The sequence below is a fragment of the Lutzomyia longipalpis genome, chromosome 3 (genome assembly GCF_024334085.1).
Source record: "Lutzomyia longipalpis isolate SR_M1_2022 chromosome 3, ASM2433408v1".
Lineage (NCBI taxonomy): Eukaryota > Metazoa > Arthropoda > Insecta > Diptera > Psychodidae > Lutzomyia > Lutzomyia longipalpis.
The window spans coordinates 8,157,784-8,180,530 of NC_074709.1; the positions used below are offsets into that span (position 1 = coordinate 8,157,784).

Below are 22,747 nucleotides of genomic sequence, written 5' to 3' on the forward strand. Positions count from 1 at the left end.
AATGAAAAACTCTGAACATTTAACTCTTTCCCTCGCACAACGAAACGTATTTCAAGTAATTCATCTTCCCGGCAATTGTTGTCTTCCCGCCAAAATTGCATAATCCCACCGACCACAAACGCCGCCATGCGACAGTGCAAATAAAAGGCGGCTTATCGTTGCAAATTAATATGGATACGACGTGCTCACGGCAAATCATACATTTAAGAGTATTTGAAAGAGAAATTCCTTCAATTTACTCTACACAAGACTTATGGGAGTTTCTTGCACTTTCTGCTCTGAGAAAAACTCCAATTGTTTTTATGCTTTTGAGGAGCGAGAAGATTAAACTTTTTCGGAAAGTCACACGCGTATGGTTATGGAGGAGAGATGAGAGACTCAATGACTTCATTTTCAATGAATGATCTTCTTGTTCCATCCAACTACAAAACACCACGAAAATACCTTCAGAGAATTCGACCATTAGTCATGTAATATTGATTCTTCTGTTGTCGCGACGTCTTACAGAAAATTAAAATATATTAAGTAATTCACTCCTTTGTTGAAATATATTAACAAAAAGGCAGAAGATGGACATAATACGTGGGGGAGACAGTTAAGTATTATAATGCATATCGTTATCAAATATTATCATAATACGCCCACATTTCTTTAATATTCTTTCAACATTGCGCCATTTAGAGCACTTTCTGCAAACACTAATTCCCCGTTTTGTGTCTTAATTTCTCTTTTTTTATCTTACGAGAAGAAGAAGAAAAATTCTTGCACATGGAAATGATAGTTTTCATTGATAAGAGTAAGTATTACGTGAATATTATCCAATTCAATTGATAGCACGCACTCTAAGACTCTTCTTTGAGCATTTTATCACCTTTCTTATCATTCTCTATCAGTCGCAACCTGTTCCTAAGGTAGCTTTCGCACATTTCACCTGCTCAGTTCATTGTTTTCCATCCACTGAAGAGGTGTTCTTCCTCTTTTTCATTCAAAAATTTTTAATTTTATTCAAAAAGTTCATCAAAATTATCCAGTCTTGAAATTTTTTTAAAATAATTTTGTGGAAAAAGTAAGATAATGAGCAATTATAATACCTTTAATTCAAATGCAGAAGGTGGAGTTACTCCAGCAATTATTAATACAAACGTGGAAACTGAAGCACTTCTTGGGGACACGGAGAGAGGTAAGAAAATTAATGTTTACCTATGCGTGTGAAAAACTAATCTTATTTCAATTAAACTTTTGGGAATAAAACCGATATTTTTTTTGCTTTCAACTGAAGGGAAATCCTTAAATTCTAGAAGAATTTTTAATATCAGTTCTACTTTTTCTAATTCTAAGGAATTTTAAGCTTCAAATAAAGCTGAAGTAATTTTTAAGCTGTAAAGGGATGAATTCTTAAGTCTAGGATGACATAGTTCATAGTCTTTGAACTCTTTGAATGAATCGAAAGTTTCCTTTTAATCATTAAACGTTCGGTTGAAGATTTGATTGAACTCTTATAGAGAATTTTAATAGTTTACAATGATTATTTTGACTGATATCTTAAGGAGCTAGAAAACAAATCTCCAAATTACCCAAAATTCATAATCCATGCGCCTTCAGACAATAAAGCAATCTAGAATTTCTCTTAAAATTTATCGAACAATAAATTTCTTTCTTTATGCACTTAAAGATAAGATATTTCTGTAATCAATGAACTTGGCCAAGCTTTTGTATGGGAGGGATTTAATTAATTAAGATTTCAATTTTGAAATATCATTGGAGCTACAAAATAAAGTTTGACGTAAGTTTCTTTGAATTTCGCGCCTCTTTTTCACTTTCCCCTTCATTTTGATCGCATTGAACGGCATGGAACTCACCACACACAATCCCAAATAAGTGAGCTTTTCGACGACATAAATGTAAAAGCTATTAAACCATCTGTTGCAGATGTCAGTGTGACCAGGAAAATGAACACAAATCGGCAGGAAAATCAAAATCCGGTGTCGTGGCTGCAGATTACAATGAACTTTGCAATTCATGGGCTTCTCCTGATCTTCACAATCTACGTGATCTACGTTAGTTTCTCCCAGGGAGCCTTCCTGTTCTCATGGCATCCAACTTTAATGACAGTTGGAGTGAGTACTTTGTTTGTTTAATTTTCTGATCCTGATCTTTTCATTTTTCTGATCATTTTCTGATCTTTGGCGGTATTCTAAGATAAATATAAAGATCAAAATAAAGAAAAAAACCAAGATTTGGTATTCTACTTTAAAATTCCAAGAAATTTTCAGGATAATCTTGGAAATTCAAAATATTTCAAGATTTGGTATTCTAAGATAGAGATTTACGGTCGAACCATAACCTAAAAATCTTGTTTCTTCATACAACTTCCAAGACTTTTAGTATTCTGAGATACGAATCAAAATCAAAATAAAGATTTACAAAATGAGTTGTCAAAAGAGACTTGGATAAAAATATTCCAAGATTCTGTATTCTACGATAGAGATTTACGGTCTTACTATAACGTAAAATGTCTTGGATTTATGTGAAATTCTAAGACGGTTTTGGGGTCCTTTGAAAAATTGGTTTTTAAATGAGGTAAAGGCAAAGTAAATTCGGTATGGGAAATATGAAAACTATTGTACAAATATGGGATGCAGATGCAAAATGACGGGTTTTTGCCGGAATTGTGTTCACTCCATCTTGCTAATGATAGAGTGACCTCCGGGTTGTACCAGGATTGTCAAATCTTGGACAAATACGTGATGTTGGTGCAAAATTTTTTGTTTTTCACTGGAATTGTGGTCACTTCTCCTTTGTAATGGTGGAGTGACCTCCGGATTGGGGATCTCATCCCCGGATTGTCACATCCTGGACAATCCTGGGATGCTGGTGCAAAAATGTTTGTTTTTTGCCGGAATTATGGTCACTTCTCCTTTGTAATGATAAAGTGACCTCCAGATTGGGGATCTCATCCCAGGATTGTCACATCCTGGACAATCCTGGGATGCTGGTGCAAAATTCTGGGTTTTTCGACGGAATTGTGGTCACTCCTGATTGGTAATGATGGAGTGACCTCCAGATTGAGGCTCTCATCCCAGGATTATCAAGTCCTGGACAATTAGGGGATGCTGGTGCAAAATTGTGGGTTTTTCGACGGATTTATGGTCACTTCCTATTAGTAATGTTGGAGTGACTACTACTCTGGCGAAAAAACCACAATTTTGCACCAGCATTCCCTAATTGTCCAGGGCTTGATAGTTCTGGGATGATATCCCTAGTCCGGAGGTCACTTTATCATTACCAATGAGAAGTGACCACAATTCCGGCGAAAAACAAACATTTTTGCACCAGCATCCCAGGATTGTCCAGGATGTGACAATCCGGGGATGAGATGCCCAATCCGGAGATCACTTTATCATTACCAATGAGAAGTGACCACTAATCCTGGAACAAAATTAAAAAATTGCCCCAGAATTGTCCAGGATATGACAATCCTGGGATGAGATCCTTAATCCGGAGGTCACTCCATCAATAGCAAAAAGAAGTGACCACGATTCCTAAGAAAAATTCAAAATTTTGCAGTAGCATACCCCCCCCCCCCAGTTACCGCCAAATTATCATGATCTGGAGGCAGAAAGCACCTCTCCGACAATATTCATTCCATTCCCGGAGCAATAATGCCTGGGAATAATAGCCGAGATTATACAATCAGGGCTCCTGGATGTAATGGCAATAGGGAAGGAATTCCCATGAAGTGTTTAAATTTTGTTCAATTGTCATCCGAGAGCGAACGAGAAAGCGCAATAGAAAAAATTAATGCGTTAGAAAGAGATATCGCTAAAGTTTTCTTGGCGCGAAGCTGAAACCAAGAAACTGACAAGTAGGATAACGCAAATTTTGATTTTACTTTCCTGGATAATTCGTCGTAAAGTAGAATACCGACAGTCTTGGTCTTTATTTTGATTTTTATCTTGATCTTGAAAGGTGTCTCTGTCCTAGAATACCACCCCTTTTCCTTTTAATAATCTTTTTCTTTATTCTTATTGCTCCCTTTTCCTGACGTTTTCTAGATTTTCTCCTGATCTTTTTCTAGGCTTTTCCTGATCCAGATATTCTTTCCATTTTATTAACATTTCCTCTTGATCTTATGATCATTTCCTTTTAATGATCTTATCCTTTTTCTGATCTTCTCAAGATCGTTTCCTGATGTTCTCTTGATCATATTCTGATTTTTCCTATCCAAATTTTCTCCTGGTCTTATTCTGATCATTTCCTTTTTCTTTTATTTATCGTTTTCATGTCCTGACCTTTTCATCATCTTTTATTGATCTTCAACAGATCATTTCCTGATGTTCTCTTGATCATTTTCTGATTTTCTTATCCAAAATTTCTGCTGATCTTATTCGATTATTTCCTAATTTTCTTTTCCTGATATTCTTATCATTTTTTATCGATCTTCAACGGATCATTTCTTGATCTTCTCCTGATCATTTCCTAATTTTATTTTGATCTTCTTCTGTTTTTCTTTTCTCATAAAATTTGTTTTTAATTTTCCCATCAATTCTTCCCCAACAGTATGCGATCTTCATGACGGAGGCAATACTCTCATTCTCAGAGAATAATCTTCTGGCCAGAAATCGAAATTTCAAATGGAGAGTAAAGTACCATTGGATCCTGCAGGCAATTGGTGGTGCATCCGTTGCAGCTGGCTTCATTATCATCCTCACCAATAAGTTTATCAATGAAAAATCTCATTTTCAAACAAATCACGCCATTGTGGGGCTCGTGACGATCATCGTGACTGCTCTTGTGGCTGCTGGTGGGATTTGGACAAAGTATAGCTACGATTTGCGTGAGTACCTCCGACCAGTCTACGCTAAGCTCATCCACGCTGCCCTGGGAGGAGCTGTGTACATCCTAGCTGTGACTGCACTGATCCTGGGCATGAATTCGGACTTCTTCGAGCGGTACAGCTTCTCATCGGCAAAGTGGGTCGGTGGCTTTATCCTCATTCTCACCGGCGTGTACATCCTCACTAAACCTCTGACCACCTGCATTGCTCGCTTCAAGACTGCCTTCATGCGTGCCAGCCTCTGAGGGATGTTCCCAACATTTTTCACAGCACTGTAGGGCGCGCTTGTTTGCTTATTTGAAATCTGTAGTGTGATATTGGCAGCAATGCCGCACCTCTCTGCGCAAAGCATTTCTTTACGTAGGAAAATAAAATTATTTACGTGCACAGGTAATTTTTTGTACAGAGGAACTTTAGGAAGAAATTAATATTTTTTAAATTAATTTTTACGTTTTTCTGATGCAATAAAGAAAAATAAAATTTTTCTGTTTTTAAGAATTTAATTTAATTTTTATTTAATTCTTCTCAACGTACAAAAATCCCCACAGAGTATGAAAAGCATGAGTAATAAAATTCTTTCTCTCTCCTATGTTGGCTTCCATGCTCTCTCTGACTTTATGCTCTGTGCTTTTTTTGCTACATAGAGAGGGTGTTGTTTAGTCACGGGCGAATTCTTTGTAAATTGCGGAGCCTCGGTGGATGATTAATCGCGCGAATTGAATTAGCACCACAGCGAGAAAATAAATAAACGCAATCATGGCGAAGATGGCTTTCCAGCATCAGGCGGGCACGGCGATGGAGTGCCTTAGCATCCCGATTACCCTGCACAAGGAGCAGGATGTGGACGAGGAGGGGCGTGAAATACTCAAGTGTGGCTTCAAAATTGGCGGTGGTATTGATCAGGATTACAAAAAGAGCCCTCAAGGCTACACAGACAATGTAAGAAATGTTGTGAGTGCTGAAGGTCAAGGAAGTAATCCATTTGTTTTCTTTCAGGGCATCTACGTGACGGAAGTGCACGAGGGGAGTCCAGCAGCAAGAGCAGGTCTCCGGATTCATGATAAAATCCTCCAGTGCAACGGCTACGACTTCACGATGGTCACGCACAAGAAGGCCGTGAGCTACATCCGGAAGAATCCGGTACTGAATCTCCTTGTTGCCCGCAAGGGAGTCACTTCAACGTAAATTTCGTGCCACATTTCACCCCTTAAAGTATCCTTTTCCCCTTTTTCAATGAAACTCCTTCCTCGGCAACTGCGGGTACCTTTCCCCCAACTCCCCAAATAGGCTACCTCTACATCCTACTCCTACAGCCTACAATCTGCCAAATCGGTAGGGCAACAACCACACAACAAATACCTTACTCTAAAGACGTTCTACCGCATCTCCGGAGTATTTGCAGCACTTTTTACAATCATCATTCCAAATATAATTAAACTACATTTTTGCATTTTTTGTGATAAGAGATTTTTTATGAGAATGTACGATTATTATTGATTTTACATACGATTTAAATACATGTTTTCACATGCCAAGAAACTCTTATTTTCTTACGTTTAAGGAGTCACAGAATGGGGCTAAATGGATCATATTTGTGATTTTTTTAAGGACTCGAAAGGGATGAATTTCAGAGGCTTGAATTTGGGCAATTTGAATGAATTTAATTCGTTTATTTTAGACAAATTAGAACAAAATGATTTTAAAGATCTATAAGTTGGTTAGAACTCTTCTAGAACGTCTAGAACTTTATAAAACTTTCAGAAATCGAAGAGATAATTTTTTCCATGAAAATTTCCTTTACCCCTGTGTCCCCTATATCAAAGAATAATGCGAAAAATGCTCAAATATGACTATCACTAGTTTTTGGCTTATTTTTCCAAGGAAATTATTTGAGAATTTTCATCACAACGGCTGCTTCCCTCCAATTTTTCTCATGATTTTTATTTTCCGTAATTTTCTTTAGGGAAAACTATTAAACAAAAAACAAATATCATCTCCTGATCTTATAAAAAGTTCCCAGAAAAATAGAATTTCTTCTCCAAAATTTAAATTTTTACATAAAAACTGCTAAAAAGCATTTTTTCGTAGAACCTAGATGAAAATGAATAAAAACATTTTCTAGAATTTTAAAAAGGCTCAGAAACATAAAATTTCCTCACTAAGAGCATCAAATTAATACATAGGACATGCCCTAAAAATGTCTTATAAAACGTCTCTAGAAAATCATATGTTGTGTTCCTCAGATCAGACACTGCGGTAATGGGCTGTAGGGGAACCTTGGGTAAAATGGTGAATTTTTGGGAACTAATTTTTCCTTCTTCCGTGAAAATATTTGAGTTTTACCATAAAAACTATCTTGTAGCAAATTTTCCGGGCTACAACTTTACCTCAGACGATTTGTGTCTAAATCAATGGGAAAATGCATTTTCAGACCATTTTCCGAACCTTTGCACATTTACCTTTTTGCCCCAATCTTGGGGTAAAATGGTAAATTGCATTTTTTGCTCCTTAATCTTGATTTTATGAAATTATCTACTGAGAATGAGAGATTTGTGCACAAATTAAGACTTTTTTTTATTAAAAAAAAATAAATAAATAATAAAGAAAAACGTTGAATTTGAGAAATTGCAATTTTTTTAATTAAAAAAAAAATGGAAATAGAAAGTAAATTTTTTTTCAGCTTCACCATTTTACCCCAGTTATCCCTATATGTGTGAGAGCTGTCATGAAAAAAAGTATCTGGATAGAGCGCAAGCTTGTACTCCAGCACGCCACTCGCCAGTCAGACTGAGGCAGGAAAGCTATTAACATCATCACAAATTTTTAGTTGCAACTTCTTGTATTAATCTCCTCCTTGTGACAACCCAAAGTGAGTCTTAGGCTGAAGTTTCTCAAGTGATTACGTGTGCACTTGCCCACTACAGCATCCACCAATTTGCGGAGACCACATTTTTTTGGGGCAAGGATTTGCCTTTAAATAGAGATTTAAAATTAATTTACAGTGTTGCGGTAAGTTAGCTTCTTTAGAAAGATTTTTTTCCATCTCTGAGGCCTCACTGCTGTGATAAAAATATTTTTGGGAATTTCTAAATTAAACCACAAGTGGGTTAAGTGAAAATATCCCGAGAAACAGGAAGTTAATTGGTTTGTGTAAATAAAATTTTTCATTGAGAAAAACTATAAGAAGGAGTGCTACATACATATATAGCTCAGAATTATATATAATAGTGGATGTTTAGCATAACGTTTATATGGGGGAAAAAAACATGTAATCACAGCACTGTATCAAGCGTCACGCATAAGATATCAAGTCTCATGATTACAACTTCTCTTCTCTCAGTAGAGTAACAAAATATAATAGAGCCATCAATTACCAGGCATATATGTATATTTTATTTTTTTCTGTGCTATATCATTTCGTTTTGAGCAGCAATGAAAGATGGGCTCTCACGCAGTGGTGGATATGCAACAACAACCCCAAAAGCCAAATTGCATCTCACCGTAGGACCTGCAAATGCAGGAGACGTCCTGGGGGCAACGCGCCTCGGGACATTCTGGATGAGACTGAAACACAAACTCTTCGACATACCCTGTGGGCAACTCAAAAATGTTCATTGGATGAACAAAAAAGCCCCACCGGGAGCTGCCTATACTCCAACAGAGGTGCGTTCATCCACACTCTTTATTTACTTAATTCCTGAATTTCCTACTTTTTTTCTCTAATTTTTTGAAATTTGTGGGGAAAAGTGGGTACATTGCGTCACAAATTGCTCGCTTTTTCCAACATTTTCACATCACCTGCCCCCCTAAACCCCCCCTCACGGCACTTTATGTACTTTATTTTGCAATGATACACACGTGCCCGTGCGAAAGTGCCAAGAAAGACTTTTCCACGAGGTATAGCGTCGCAGGTGATTTTGTATACAGAGACTAATTGAAATGCAATTTAAAATTCGCAAGATATTCAAATTGCAGCAAAAAAAAAACCATCAGTTGGATGTTTTTTTTGTTATTGTTGTTTGTGTATTTTCTATAATTTAATTTATTCTCAATAGTATAGAGGAAAGAATGACCCAAATGTGACCTTTTGCACATTTCATTTTATTCTTATAAATAAAATATATCCCGTATAGATTTTGTGGGAAATGCGGTGAAAAAAATATATTTGAGAGGTAGTTAACCCATTAGTTTCATTAGTTCTAGGTTTGGGAACTTTTCAAAAAGAAAAATTATTAAGGGAAAGTCTAAGAAGAATTATTTCTTAAATCTTATTGTCAGAATGTTTTTTTTTTAATAAACTTTTGATTAAGACGCATTTTTTTAGAAAAATAAATGTTCAAAAAATATTTTTTGTCCTTAAATATGTATGAAAATCATGTAGTAGTACTTTCACGATTTTTTGAACATGTCTAGGTAGGTAGGTAGGTATGTAGGTGACTGATCGCAGAGCTATACTTTATGATATTGGAAAATAATTTTGATAAATATAGAACCAATTCTTTTGGAAAAAAGTTCTTTAAATATTTCTTTATAGGTCAGTTCGACCACAAGAAGTTTATAAAAAAAAATTTAAGAAATACAAAATTCAAAAATTGGTGTAACAGTCTAACTTGCTCGCATTTTTAATACTAATTTTCATGAATTTTCCCATTTCGTTCTACTGTCGTTCTAGAAAAGAAAGATAAAGAATTCGTTGTTCAGGAAAATAGTTAAAGATCACTGAAGAGGCCTGGAAAAGTAATTTTCCTTCAAAAATTTGATTAATTACCAAGAATCTTATAAATGACGAATTGTAAGAAAAGAAAAGATTTATATCAGAATCTACCCCATATTTTCCAAATTATTCCTTTTTATTTCTTTTTTTTTTTATTGACTTGTAATTTTATTTAAAACATTAGCAATAAAAATTTCCAGATTTAGATACAGAAATCAGCGTTGAAAATTTTCATTAATTTTTTTTTAAAAACTCTCTAGTAACTTCACTGGCTTCAAATGGGTTAATAATAACGTACAAATGGTATTGTTATTGCCAAAAAAAATTTCTTTAAAGCATCTGTTTTGTATATGAATGATGTGATGTGAATTGTACATTATGTATACATATGAATGTATGTACATAACGTACATTATGCCAAAGATAATTAAGGACAACATACTTATTATATACAACAATACATACGTACAAAATATTACAAAATTCTCGACGTTTATCGCATACTTTTACCCAAAAAAAATCTCTCTCTTTGTCCGTGGCTATTAAAATAATGGAAATAAAAATATTCATACGTAAATGACCTTTTGTACATTACAACCACTTTTCTCTTACTCACAAAAATTCATAGGGGAACGTGGCCCAATTGCGACCCCCTAAATTCTGTTTCAGAAGGATTGAAAAAAGTCTTATTAAAATGAATTAAATCTTCCCAAGTTTGGTACCATTGGAAAGGTCATTTAATAGGCTAACTTTGTTCTATAGATGCAAACATTCTAACTCTTACCTGTTCTGAGTAATAATCGAATTAAAAAAAGTTGCTAAAATTGCACTTTTTCACCACGGTGTTCTAATTGCGACCCCCCGAGTGTTCTAATTGCGACCCCCTTTTTTGCCGTAATTTGTGGGTTTTTCACTAGTAGATCACTTTTATCACTACTATAAATAGGAAAAACGACATGAATTACTCGAAAAAGCCGGAAAATCAAGAATTTATTTTCAATTTTCCCCACATTTGTTTTGACATTTCGCCCTTGAGGTGACTACACACACTTTCACACACACCGACAATTGCGCACTCACTGTCGTAATTCCCAGAAAATCCACGAAAATTCTTCTGAGGAATGCGTAAATTACACTAACTGCATTCCCCTTTGGCTTTAGGAACATTTTCACTGCGAAAAAACTTTCAAGAAACGTGAAAAAATATTGATTTTCCCGAAATCAAAACACAGCGCGGTCTGTGTGAGAAAGACACTTCCACACCACTACACGCATGCGCGACTGCTTTACCGTGGTGAGTGGTGGAAATAGACGGTCCGAATTGGAACATTTTGGGGGTCGCAATTAGAACATTTTGCATGTATTACATTTTCACTTAATTACTTAAAATACCTAAAATCTTTCAAAAAATTGTAAATCAAGTAATAAACTAGACCCTCTAAGCTACAGAAACGCGGCATAATATGAGACATAATAGTGGGAAAAAAACTCATATCAACTTAGTTTCAAAAATCAGAAAATGTCGGCCAAGTGCTGAAAATGAATTTTGATTTTTTATTAGTCCTGTTGTGTACCAAATTAATTTATTTTAGGCGCTAACATTACCTTACTATAATATCTTCATAATGTAGTGAAACTAATTTTATAATATTTCGTCATTTACGAGAAAAAGGGGAGGTCGCAATTGGGCGGTGGTCCGAATTGGGCCACGTTCCCCTACATATTGCTGAATGGCCCTACGCAAATGACCTTTTCGTTTGTAAATATTTTCGTGGCCTTGCCAATATGTCTTGTCTTGCATTTTTTTTTTGAAATTTCTGACGACAAAAAAATGAGGAAAAAAATTGCTTGAGTGATAATAATTGATTCGTTGTTTCCTCTTTTATTGCGTTCACAACAATATATTCTTCTAGCACCTATAAATTATATTGGTGTGTCATACGAAAAGAAAAATATATTGCGTCTCCTGTTGCTACTACATCTACGCTATTTTCGCATTACAACCTATATTATGCAATAAATCACAATGAACCATAATTTGCTAATTATCCCGCAGTGATGTGAGAAAATTGCCTGACATAAATCTTCTCTTTGCTTTATTGGACTCTATTGGGATATGCTTAATAGAGTGGCTATTTATTTATTGATTTAAATAAGTCAAAGGAGAACCTTCAAGATACGTCTTATCGCGATTCACTTCTTATCTTACAAATATATAATATGTACAGTACATAGAGTTGGCTGTCTCGCGGCAGACTTAAATTGTAAGGAAATGTTTCATTGACAGAATGGACGCGGAATGTGAATGAATGGACTTTGGATACTTTAGAGGGGCTTAATTTCATTTTATAACAAGGAATGAAAGACACAAAATTATCTCCAACAGAGGGAAATTAATTAAAATGAAAAGCTTCGGACAAAAAAAATGTACTGGTAAGCTGACCAAGCTTACGGGAGCTGTGTTTCTTTCAGTTTACCAATTTTGTGAGAGCAAACTAGAACGCGAATTTGTTTAAATACATGCAAAATCGGAAAAAGTTGAAAAGTCATCCCCCAAGAAATCTTTAAAATGCCATATCTCGGGAACGGCTCCATAGATTTTCGAGTTTGAGCTATCGTTGGACAGGTCTTAACCTCAACTATAATATATTAAAATATGAAGTAAATCGATAATGGCATTTTCGAAATATTCGAGTTCGAAATTTTCGAAAATTTTGATTTTGACTTTAGCGCCTCTCGCGGTCATTTCTCGAACTTGAAATGTTCTGGACATTTGTAGGGCTTCACGAAACCTTTCATTTGCACTTGAGGTGATCAAAATCGGACATGTAGAACCCGAGATATGACATGCCAACTTTGGAAGGTTATATCTCGAGAACGGAGACATAGATTTTCTTCATTTTTGGCATGGAGCTAGATAATATGGTCAGCTACAACATATCAAAAAATGAAGCAAATCGATAATGGCGTTTTCGAGATATTCATCGAAAACTCATCGAAAATTTTGTTTTTGATTTTTGGCCCCCTAGCGGTCATTTTTGAAACTTCGGATGTTCTAGAGAGTCGTAGGGTTTGTTGAGATCTTTCATTTGACCCCGGGTTGATCAAAATCGGTCAAGCCGTTTTCGAGTTATGGTCGATTTTCGATGAAAAATTGTGGCGGCCATATTGACTAAACGGCTTGACCGATTTTCGAAAATGAGGTATCGTTGGAAAGCTCTTGATGGCCTCTACAACATATAAAAATTTCAGATTTTTAGCTGTTACAGGGGCTGAGATATAGGCAAAACAAAATTTTGAGGTTATTCAAAATGGCGGACGGGGGGGTGGGGGGGTGGATTTGACTTCATAATCGGATTTCTTCAGGTCGATATTTAAACTTTGCCGTTTACCGCAAGTCTCTATCTATCACCGTTCTCACGCAATTTAGCGTTGAACTACGGCGGACGGCCGGACGGCCGGAAAAAAATTTTTTTGGCGCATACGTTTTTTGGAATGTGGGGACCCTAATTCGTACTCATCCCAAGTTTGAGCCCGATCTGACGACTTTGCATTTTGCTCGGTACACAAAAGCTGTGTCTGAAAGAAACACAGCTAAAAGTCCGATAAGTCGCCTAACAATGCATTGAATACCTTTATTCTTATCTTTGGCAGGTTGAACATATTGCGAATGTCATAACTCATGGTATTTGGGTAGGTCCTGCTGTCTATGCGGGCCTACAGCTAATCTGGCGAAGTGGAAGTGATGCTCACAGGGTGGCAGGATTCATCTATGGCACCGCTCTCTTTCTCCTCTTTGCCATTTCAACGTTCTTTCACACCGTCTTCTATTGCAATCGTAACAGGTGAGTCAAAATCACGTTTTCTTCTTCAGTTTTGTCCTTTAAAAATACCTTTTTATGGTATCTTATCAGCGTGCAAGGGAATGTGTTTGATTTGATTAGCGCCCCCCCCTCCTTGAGAATAATAATATTCTTTTCTTCGTGGAAAAATGTCTGGGAGAGTGCGAAAAATGGGGATATAGCTACATACATATATTTTTTGCGAACTACCTCAAAAGTACCTGAAATAGATCAATCGATAGAAGCACGTGAAGTAGCTTAAATTGTACATAAAATCCCCCCTCTTTGTACATATTTTGTACACATAATTTTAGCCACTTCTGCAAATAACAGTGTTGTTGTACATATTCACCGTAAGTTGCTTTTTGCAAAAAATAAATTCTCTTCAATACACGCAAAATTGATTTGCTCCATCCAACAGCAAGAGCCCCTCAATCATCAAAACGCCGAGTATATAATGCGCGAGAATTTATGATAAAAAGTCAACGTCTTGGTGAGACATACATAACGCATACTCTCCTCATCAATGCAACGCGACAGTATATATCAAAATATTTACTCTCTATACTTTTGGCTTTGCTGTAAACATGATTTTTTTTTGTAAGAGTACATGCGGTGTGAGTTGAGAAGAAACTTGTTGAAAAATTCTTATTGCTCCGCACAATATATCTTTGGGTGAGTGAGAAAAAAAAAGTAATATAAATGAGGCTAAAGAATACCACCATCCAATATCTAATTAGAGATCTATTTTTGAACACTTTACCTCCATACTCCATCACACCGCAAACGAGCGCAGGTAATTCAGTATAAAGTTACCAATCAACTGGCCACAATTTAGGTGGAAATCCTTTTACGGAATTGATCTTGATATTGAGCCATCAATTTAGTTGAGAAAATTCAATTGAAAATGGACGATGCACTTCAATTTATAACCCATCAAATTAATTGCTAATAAATTAGTTAAAGTTCAGCTTGATGAATGGGAATATTGAAAGCTCAAATTGCTTTGATGATTTACTAAATAGTTAATTACATTAAGGATTGTTTGGAGGATGAAAATTAGTTGTAAAATTAAGAGGTGTTTATCAGTCGAATATTTTGGATTTTTTGGCGAATAATCCGAATATTTTCGAAGATCCCAATATTTTTATTCACATTAACATCTCTTAATAAAAATCGAATTTTTCGAAAGCCAAAAATGAATTGAGTACTTCTTCGGTTTTAATTTAATGCTTTTATGCTTGAATTTACTACTTTTTGGGTTGAATTTAGTCCTTTTCGGGCTCGAATTTAATCCCTTTTGGGTTTAAATAAAATATTTTTAGACTTTTGTTCCTCAATCTGTGTCTTTTTAGGACTGAAAGGCAAATTTTTTTTTGCTTAAATTTAATAATTTTGCGACTTAAATTTAATTATTTTTTGGATTAAATTTACAACTTTTCGATTTGAATTTACACATTTCTAACTTAAAAAATTTTTAAAACTTTAAAAACTAAAACCAATATTTTTATTTTTTTGGCGAATAATTCCAATATTGGCTAATAAACCGAATATTTCCGAAGATCACACAGATAAACACCCCTTGTGTAAAATTAATTAATTCCTGAAGAAAGGACAATGGGAAAAAATACTATAAATAGTTTGTTGAATGATTCACTGTAAAAAAGGGCATTACTTTTAATTGAGATTTAACAAGAGTTTTAGAGATTTAATTTAAACAAATTGTCATAATTAAATTTTAAGTAGATCACGAAAATTTTTTAGATCTTTCGTGCTTTTCTTGTAGTTAAGAATTTTTGCTAATTTATGATTCATTAATTTTTTTTGTAATGAGTATTTCTTGATGGATAATTTACTGTTAAACAGAAAAGGAGCTTATTCAAGTTAATACATAAGCTTGAATGGAGCTTATTCAAGGTTATTGTGAAACAATTTCGATCTCCATTATCCTTTAGAGAAACACATTAAAAAATTAAATATAGCATGGATGGAACAGTATAAAGCGAAAGAACGGTAAGTAAAACTTACGGGCTGTGATTCTTTCTTTGTCAGTGAAATGTGAAGATGGCTGAAAATTGGGGATGGGCAAATTTTGAGGAAGGCTTTCTCGCGCACCGAATCACAGCCAACGCGCAGATATTTTGTGAAATGCCTTAATCGTGGGCGTTGGCTGTGATTCGGTACGCGAGAAAGCCTTCCTCAAAATTTGCCCATCCCCAATTTTCAGCCATCTTCACATTTCACTGACAAAGAAAGAATCACAGCCCGTAAGTTTTACTTACCGTTCTTTCGCTTTATACTGTTCCATCCATGCTATATTTAATTTTTATCTTTGCAGTTTATATATATTTATCTTTGCATTTTTATATGTATATATAATGTATATATCTATACATTTATATATATATATATATATTTCACTTTACTTTTATATGTGTATATATAAAACGCCCCGCTTCGCGGGGCGTTAGTCATGCAACTCAAGATATGACATGTTAACTTTAAAACGCGATATCTCCGGAACGGCTACATAGATTTTCTTCATTTTTGGCATGGTGGTAGATATTATAGCCAACTATAACATATCAAAATATGAAGCAATTCTATAAAGCGGTGCTCGAGATATTCATCGAAAACTCATCGAAAATTTTGTTTTCGATTTTAGCGCCACTTGCGGTCATTTTTTGAACTTGCAATGTTCCGAGCAGTTGTAGGGCTCATTAATATCTTTCATTTGACCCCGGGTTGATCAAAATCGGTCAAGCCGTTCTCAAGTTATGGCCGATTTTCGATTAAAAATTGTGGCGGCCATATTGGCTAAACGGCTTGGCCGATTTTCAAAAATGAGGTATCGTTGGAAAGGTCTTGATGGCCCCTACAACATATAAAAATTTCAGATTTTTAGCTATTACAGGGGCTGAGATATAGGCAAAACAAAATTTTGAGGTTATTCAAAATGGCGGACGGAGGGGTGGGGGGTCGGATCTGACGTCATAATCGGATGTCTTCCACCCGATATATGAACTTTGCCGTTGACCGCAAGTCTCTATCTATTACCGTTCTCTTGTAATTTAGCAAAAGGTTCCGGCCGGCCGGACGGCCGGACGGCCGGACGGCCGGACGGACGGCCGGCCGGACCAATTTTTGGCGCATACGTTTTTTGGAATGTGGGGACCCTAATTCGTGCTCATCCCAAGTTTGAGCCCGATCTGACGACTTTGCATTTTGGAGTGTACACAGAAGCTGTGCTTCTTTGAAGAAAGAATCACAGCTAATTCTTTGAAGAAAGAATCACAGCTAAAAATTGGAAAAGATTTCCCAAAAATTGCAAAAATATGAATGAATTTATTTTGGCATGCCCTATGGAACTACATGTGAACCTTAATGGACTATACAAAATGCTCGGCCTTTGCGCATTTTATCCCTTAAAATGTTTCAAAACATTCACGACAATGTTTCGTATCGACAAACTCAAAGACGAAACATTGGCACAAATGTTTTGAAACATTTAAATAGACCAATAAAAACTTTGTAGATTTTCCTACATCATTTAACTTTTTTGACATTTAATTTTAACCAATAAAGACGTCTGGTTATTTTTATTTTCTTCTTTTTCTCAAGAACATTGTTTAATCTTTTAAACGGAATTTTCAAAGGAAAATATCAATTAAATGTTTTAAAATTTTTTTAACGAATAAAACTGTTTTATGGAGAGAAAACTAATTAATAAAGACAATTTAAAAGAAATATTTGATATGAATTATGCTCTATGCGAATGAGGAGCATCCGATGCATGATTAGTTTGCACCGAGTATAAGAACAATGTGTACCCAAAGTCCTTAAGAATTTACTGTGGAGACACCTGGTTATATCTACCATTATTTCTTTTATTTCTTAAGAACATTTTCTTATCTTTTAAGCTAAATTTTCAAGAGAATAATCTTTCTATCGATTCTTTTCCAAAAAAAAGATTAAACTGTTTTCGAATGGAAAACTATATTATAAAGACTTTTCCAGCAAAGAGCATTGTTAGGAATTCCCATGTATGGCACTTATCTGATAAAACTCTTGATATAGGTAATCCTCAATGGTCTCAATGGGGTGCTTCATTCACAAAATCACATGTAAAATAATAATCTGAATTTCCTTTTATTAATTCATGAAGGCATCATGTAGGTATATGATGAAATTGTATTAAACATGTGAATGATAACATTTCATTCAAATGCTATCATCAGGAAAATCCTTTTAGCTGTATGTGGAGGAGGAAAGCATAATCTTATTAATCAATCAGGAATGTAATGGTGACGTATATCGGAGCACCTTCGTCAATGTGCTACACCAAGTAATATAAATAGAGAGACTAATTTGGGGGATGTTTACTCCCATTACCATCTACATTACTTTATCCACCTACTCAGGGAAAGTTCCATTGCGTTCCAATTTATTATTCTGATGTCCACATCAATTATCCCACTTTAGATTGAGAGATAAATTCATTTGGCGATTGAATCTATACGTGGAAATTCAACTAAGCCTATGATCCTTTATTTTTTCATTGTTTTTCTAATAAATCGAACGTCCTTAACAATGTTCTTTAAGCTCAATCCATAGGATTCAGACAGATGTCGAAACTTACAGAGAGTTCTAACAATTTCTAATAAAAGGATTTTCCTCATTTTATTCATTAGACATTAAACTTTTCATACTGTGGGAGGGAAGCATCTGCTATGTACCTTCAACTATATAATGTACCTCACAGTACATTTCTCTATAAATAACAATGAATTAAATTATTCGTATTGGATTTCATTGAAACATCAGGCAACTGAAGGATGTTCTCCATCGGTGCGACCGTGCTATGATCTATGTTTTCATTGCTGGTAGCTACTATCCATGGCTGACACTTACCCCACCTACCCATCCCACAATACTCCTTGCGCTAAAGTGGTTGGTTTGGCTCCTCGCGGGATTAGGAATCCTCTACCAGCAGGTAAGATTTTGCCATTTCACCTTCTTAATAATAAATTGGTGGGTGGTTAAGTAAACATACAGAGAGGTTGGAAGAAGCTTAAAGGCAAATGTTCTCTGTACGTACCTATATACTTCATTGAGATTATAAAGGAGTTTATTCACCTTTAATTTGTGTACAAATTGGGTAAATAAAATATTGAGAAAGGTCAAAAAAATATTCAAGAAAAAAACTAAAGAAACTTTTAATTTCCTTTGAATTTATCTGGGAAAAATTGGGAAAGATTTTTCTACGAGAAGAACACGAAAATCACGCCCCTATTCTAACTTCTTTTGAGCATGAAGCATATGCATCATGTCTTCTATTAACATCTAATTGTTTTTTTTTATTCAATAAACTAAATTAATGTATTTTGAACTTAAGGGGTAGATTCTGATACAAAATGTTTTCTTTTCATTCCTTACAAATCGTCAGTTGTAAGATTTTTGGTATTCTGAGAAAAATCTTATAAGATTTTGACATTTTATTTCTGTCTTTAAATGACGTTCTGAAAGAAAATTGCTTTTCTAGGGCTGTCTAAATTTCTTTCTGACTATTTTCTGGATCAACAAATTCTTTATTATTTTTTATAGAACGACAACAGAACGATTTAAAAACTCTATGTGTCAAAATTTTACAACAAACTTTTAATTTGTTAGAATAGAAAAGAAAAGATTTTTATCAGAATCTACCCCTTAAATTTTAAAAATTAAAAAGAAATATTGGGCCTTATTCAGCGATTAAGAAACCCTTGAAATCTTTGAATTTTGTACTGAAATTTGAAGAGTTCAAGCGAATTTCAAGGGTTTCTTGGTCGCTGAATGAGGCCCAATATTTAAAAATCTAAATTTTCAGGTTTACCATGAAAAATACAAATGCCTAGAGACGTTCCTGTACATTGTAATGGGACTCGGACCATCAATTGTGATAATGATATGCGGACATGAATTCAATGGCATGGATGAGCTCAAAATTGGTGGATTACTCTACATACTGGGTGTTTGCTTCTTCAAGGCAGACGGTAAAGTTCCATGTGCCCATGCCATTTGGCATTTATTCGTTGTCCTTGCCGCAAGTGTCCATTACTTTGCAATTCTCAAGCATCTCTACACCTAAGACACGTTTCTCTCTGCATTGCAAAAAAAGTTACAATATTATCTAAGATTTTAAATGAATGCATTGTGATACCCGAAAGATAAAAATGTAGAAATGGTTAATCCTTCGTGGTGTACAAAAAGACATTAGAAGCAACAAAGTAAATTGTACCTTTTGTACAATAAGCAAAACCCATAAACGAATTTCTTTGCTTCGATCATTTTTTTTATTTAATTTTTTTTTAATTAAAAAATAGTAAAGTATACGAAATTTGGATACTGCTAGGCGGTTTAGCATTAGAAAAAAAAATTAATCTTTTGTAGCGTACGCAAAGTACACAAAATTAATGAAAATTTAGCGGGAATTGTATTTAAAAATGTATGTTCATTGGGAAAAAGGAAGTTATGAACATAATTCTTACGCTTATTAGTTGTTTTTATTTTGACTAATTGAATCAATGCTGAAGATAATGAATTTTAGACGTTCTATATCTCTTAATAAGCGTGAGAGTTAAGTGTGCTTTGGGAATGTGTCTTGGCTAAATTATTTTTACATTTATTTCTAAAGAACAAACATGAATGCAAATTTATTTATTTTTTATTTAGAAAGAACTATGAAAATAATTGAAAAAAAAGAAATTAAATAAACTGCAAGAGCAGCAAGGTAATAAAGATTGATCTCTTTCAATTTATCCACGACACATTCCCCAAGACACACACACACTTCCCATAAAACCAATAGGATGACTTAGAACAAAAATAAGTAGATGGTTTTCTTTTAGAATGTTTTCTGCCTTTGAGAATCCAATAAAAACAAAATATTATTATGAGTTGCATACCATGTAAGACATGAAGATAAAAATTTGTGCAGTTTAGCAAATAAAGGGCGAATTATTTTGGCTCTCATCCAAGTGATGAACCAATGTCCCATAATGCAAAATCTCTTCCACGTTAAATGCAATAATATTATAGCTGCCTGAGAAAATACGTCACACACCAAATAAGAAAAAAAGAAATCCTCAAAATAATTTATTTTCAAATTGATCAAAATCAATTTTTTTTTAATTTATCATTTGAATGTGATATTTATTTTGTAATTTTTATGGCATCTCTAGACCATTTTTTAGGTAAATAAGAATAATAATATAGGATGCTATATATTGTTAGTAGGTAATAAAACTAGTTTATATTGGAAAGTAAATTTTAGAACACATTAGAACTTTTTTTAGAGTAAAAAAAAAACAAAATTTTAAATAGAAAAAAGAAGTTAAAACTTCACACCTAAAACTCAATGAAAGCTCCACCAACTAGATTTTTTTTAATATTATATTTTCTTTTCTTTTTAAGATAAAGCAATAAACTTCTTGATTTTACCAAAAGTATAAAAAAACAGAAATCAAGTAAAGAGTCTTCAAAGGATTTAAAACAAACAACCCTCCTCCTAATTTCCCGCCAAAAAAAACATACCGTAAAAAAAATTTCAAATAAAAAGTATTTCAACATTAAACAGCCAATAAGTATTAAGGAAAAAAAGGACATATTAAAAAAGAAGAACTAAAGATTACATTAAAGTGCCAATGAGAAAAAAAAATGAGTCACATTTTCAAAGCCAGATTCTGGGTGGAAAGAAAGAAAAGACTTCAAGATTGTTGGTAAAAAAAAAATCTCACGACTATAAACCGAATATGTTTTATAGGGGGCCTTTTCAACCACCTTAAAAAAATATTTATAATAGAGGAAATTATAATAAAAAAAGTCAATCATAACGCGTCCAGTTATAAGAGTTGGTGTCCCACAACGTGTAGAAGTTTGTTTATACGTTGAAATACTATTTGTGAGCAATATCAGTAGGAAAAGTTGATTTTTTTGTGAAATTCAGCAATTTGATGCATAAAAATGGTCATATCTCTAGTTCTATAACACATACAGAAATTTCTTGACTAGTTTTGGAAATGTCCTGAAATAAGCTATAATTTGATATATATCTCAATGATTTTCAAGGTCACCTCTAGAACACAAAATGGCGAATATTTGTTTCAAAAAAAGAATTTTTCGCATTTTTTGCCCTGAAGGAATGCTTCTAGAGGTTTCTGATGTTCTAGAAAGTTGTAGAGTTTTGCAAAACCTTTAATTTGATACTAAGATGAGCATAATCGGTCAAGCACTGCAGGAGATATGACTCTTAGAACTTTTAAAATGCAAGAATTTTTCATATGGCCATATCTTCTAAACGGTGACATAGATTTTCTTCATTTTCGGACTGGTAACAGATATTGAGTCCTGCTACAACATATCAAAATTTAAAGGAAATCGATGATGGGGATTCGGAGATATTGCCCCTTAAAGTTAGGCAATTTTTGTTTTTGTTTTTAGCGCCTCTTGCGGATGTTTTTGAAACTTGAAATGTTCTAGGCAGTTGTAGGGCTTCGCAATACCTTTCATTTGATACCAAGATGGTCAAAATCGGTTAAGCCGTTCTCGAGTTATATCGAAAAAACACTTTTTGCTTTAGGTCGCCATATTTGCTAAACGGCTTGACCAATTTTCAAGTATGAATTCTTGATGAAAACGTCTCACTGAGCCTTACAACATACTAAAATTTCAGACCTCTAGCTATAAGAGAACTGGTTGACGGTATTTCAAAATGGCGGACGGCGGCCATCTTGGATTTTGAAAATACGAAAAAATGAAATTTTACACCCACATTTCTATAGAAAACTTCAAACCCGAAGTCTCTACCTGTTACCGTTCTCGAGCTATAAGGCAAAGTTTAGAGTCCCGGACGGCAGGCCGGCAGGACGGCAGGACGGCAGGCCGGCCGGATCAAAAATTTTCCACCACCATTTTCGTAATGTGGGATGTCTAAAACGTGCTCATACTAAGTTTGAGCCCGATCTGAGGTGGTCGGTTTTTCCGACGATTACAATACTTGGTGTTGGCCACGAAGTGGAACACCAACTAATAACAGTTAACTCACGTAAATATTAAAAAATTTCAAACCTTACACCATATTAACAGAAAAGTTTTACCACCAATAATACATTTTATGAGAAATTAAAATTAGACAAAAGAAGAAATTTGTGCTTCGTAATTTTTAAAAACAAATTTCAACAAAAAAAAATTCCTAGGTACTTAGAAGTTAGAGAAAAAAAAGCTGACAAGTAATATATTTGCCACATCACACTGTATTGTCTTCCTCTAGACACCACTTAATGAGAGAGAGAGAGAGAGAGAGAGAAAAAACCTAGA

General features: G+C 34.5%; 3 protein-coding genes across 3 annotated transcripts; all 3 read left to right on the forward strand.

Moving 5' to 3' along the window:
- The first annotated feature begins 942 nt into the window (after nt 1–942).
- On the forward strand, nt 943–5,329 carry LOC129791956 (transmembrane reductase CYB561D2-like). Its single transcript, XM_055830637.1, has 3 exons — nt 943–1,180; nt 1,930–2,117; nt 4,561–5,329. Exons 1-3 carry the CDS (start codon nt 1,075–1,077, stop codon nt 5,080–5,082), a joined length of 816 nt encoding a protein of 271 aa, XP_055686612.1. The 5' UTR covers nt 943–1,074; the 3' UTR covers nt 5,083–5,329.
- A 96-nt stretch (nt 5,330–5,425) lies between these two features.
- Nucleotides 5,426–6,376, forward strand: LOC129792018 (tax1-binding protein 3 homolog). The gene is made up of 2 exons (XM_055830732.1): nt 5,426–5,776; nt 5,834–6,376. Exons 1-2 carry the CDS (start codon nt 5,594–5,596, stop codon nt 6,020–6,022), a joined length of 372 nt encoding a protein of 123 aa, XP_055686707.1. The 5' UTR covers nt 5,426–5,593; the 3' UTR covers nt 6,023–6,376.
- Nucleotides 6,377–7,552: 1,176 nt separating this feature from the next.
- Nucleotides 7,553–22,728, forward strand: LOC129791951 (monocyte to macrophage differentiation factor). The gene is made up of 5 exons (XM_055830633.1): nt 7,553–7,846; nt 8,268–8,500; nt 13,206–13,396; nt 18,218–18,386; nt 19,260–22,728. The coding sequence occupies exons 2-5, from the start codon at nt 8,270–8,272 to the stop codon at nt 19,518–19,520; spliced, it is 852 nt and encodes a 283-aa protein (XP_055686608.1). The 5' UTR covers nt 7,553–7,846; nt 8,268–8,269; the 3' UTR covers nt 19,521–22,728.
- The last annotated feature ends 19 nt before the right edge of the window (nt 22,729–22,747 follow it).

Bases quoted from the DNA above. Each gene is read 5' to 3' on its own strand.
- LOC129791956 (XM_055830637.1), top strand. From the start codon at position 1,075: ATGAGCAATTATAATACCTTTAATTCAAATGCAGAAGGTGGAGTTACT. The intron at 1,181-1,929 runs GTAAGAAAATTA...CATCTGTTGCAG, and splicing joins TCTTGGGGACACGGAGAGAG to ATGTCAGTGTGACCAGGAAA. The intron at 2,118-4,560 runs GTGAGTACTTTG...CTTCCCCAACAG, and splicing joins CAACTTTAATGACAGTTGGA to TATGCGATCTTCATGACGGA.
- LOC129792018 (XM_055830732.1), top strand. From the start codon at position 5,594: ATGGCGAAGATGGCTTTCCAGCATCAGGCGGGCACGGCGATGGAGTGC. The intron at 5,777-5,833 runs GTAAGAAATGTT...GTTTTCTTTCAG, and splicing joins CTCAAGGCTACACAGACAAT to GGCATCTACGTGACGGAAGT.
- LOC129791951 (XM_055830633.1), top strand. From the start codon at position 8,270: ATGAAAGATGGGCTCTCACGCAGTGGTGGATATGCAACAACAACCCCA. The intron at 8,501-13,205 runs GTGCGTTCATCC...TATCTTTGGCAG, and splicing joins CTGCCTATACTCCAACAGAG to GTTGAACATATTGCGAATGT. The intron at 18,387-19,259 runs GTAAGATTTTGC...CTAAATTTTCAG, and splicing joins TAGGAATCCTCTACCAGCAG to GTTTACCATGAAAAATACAA.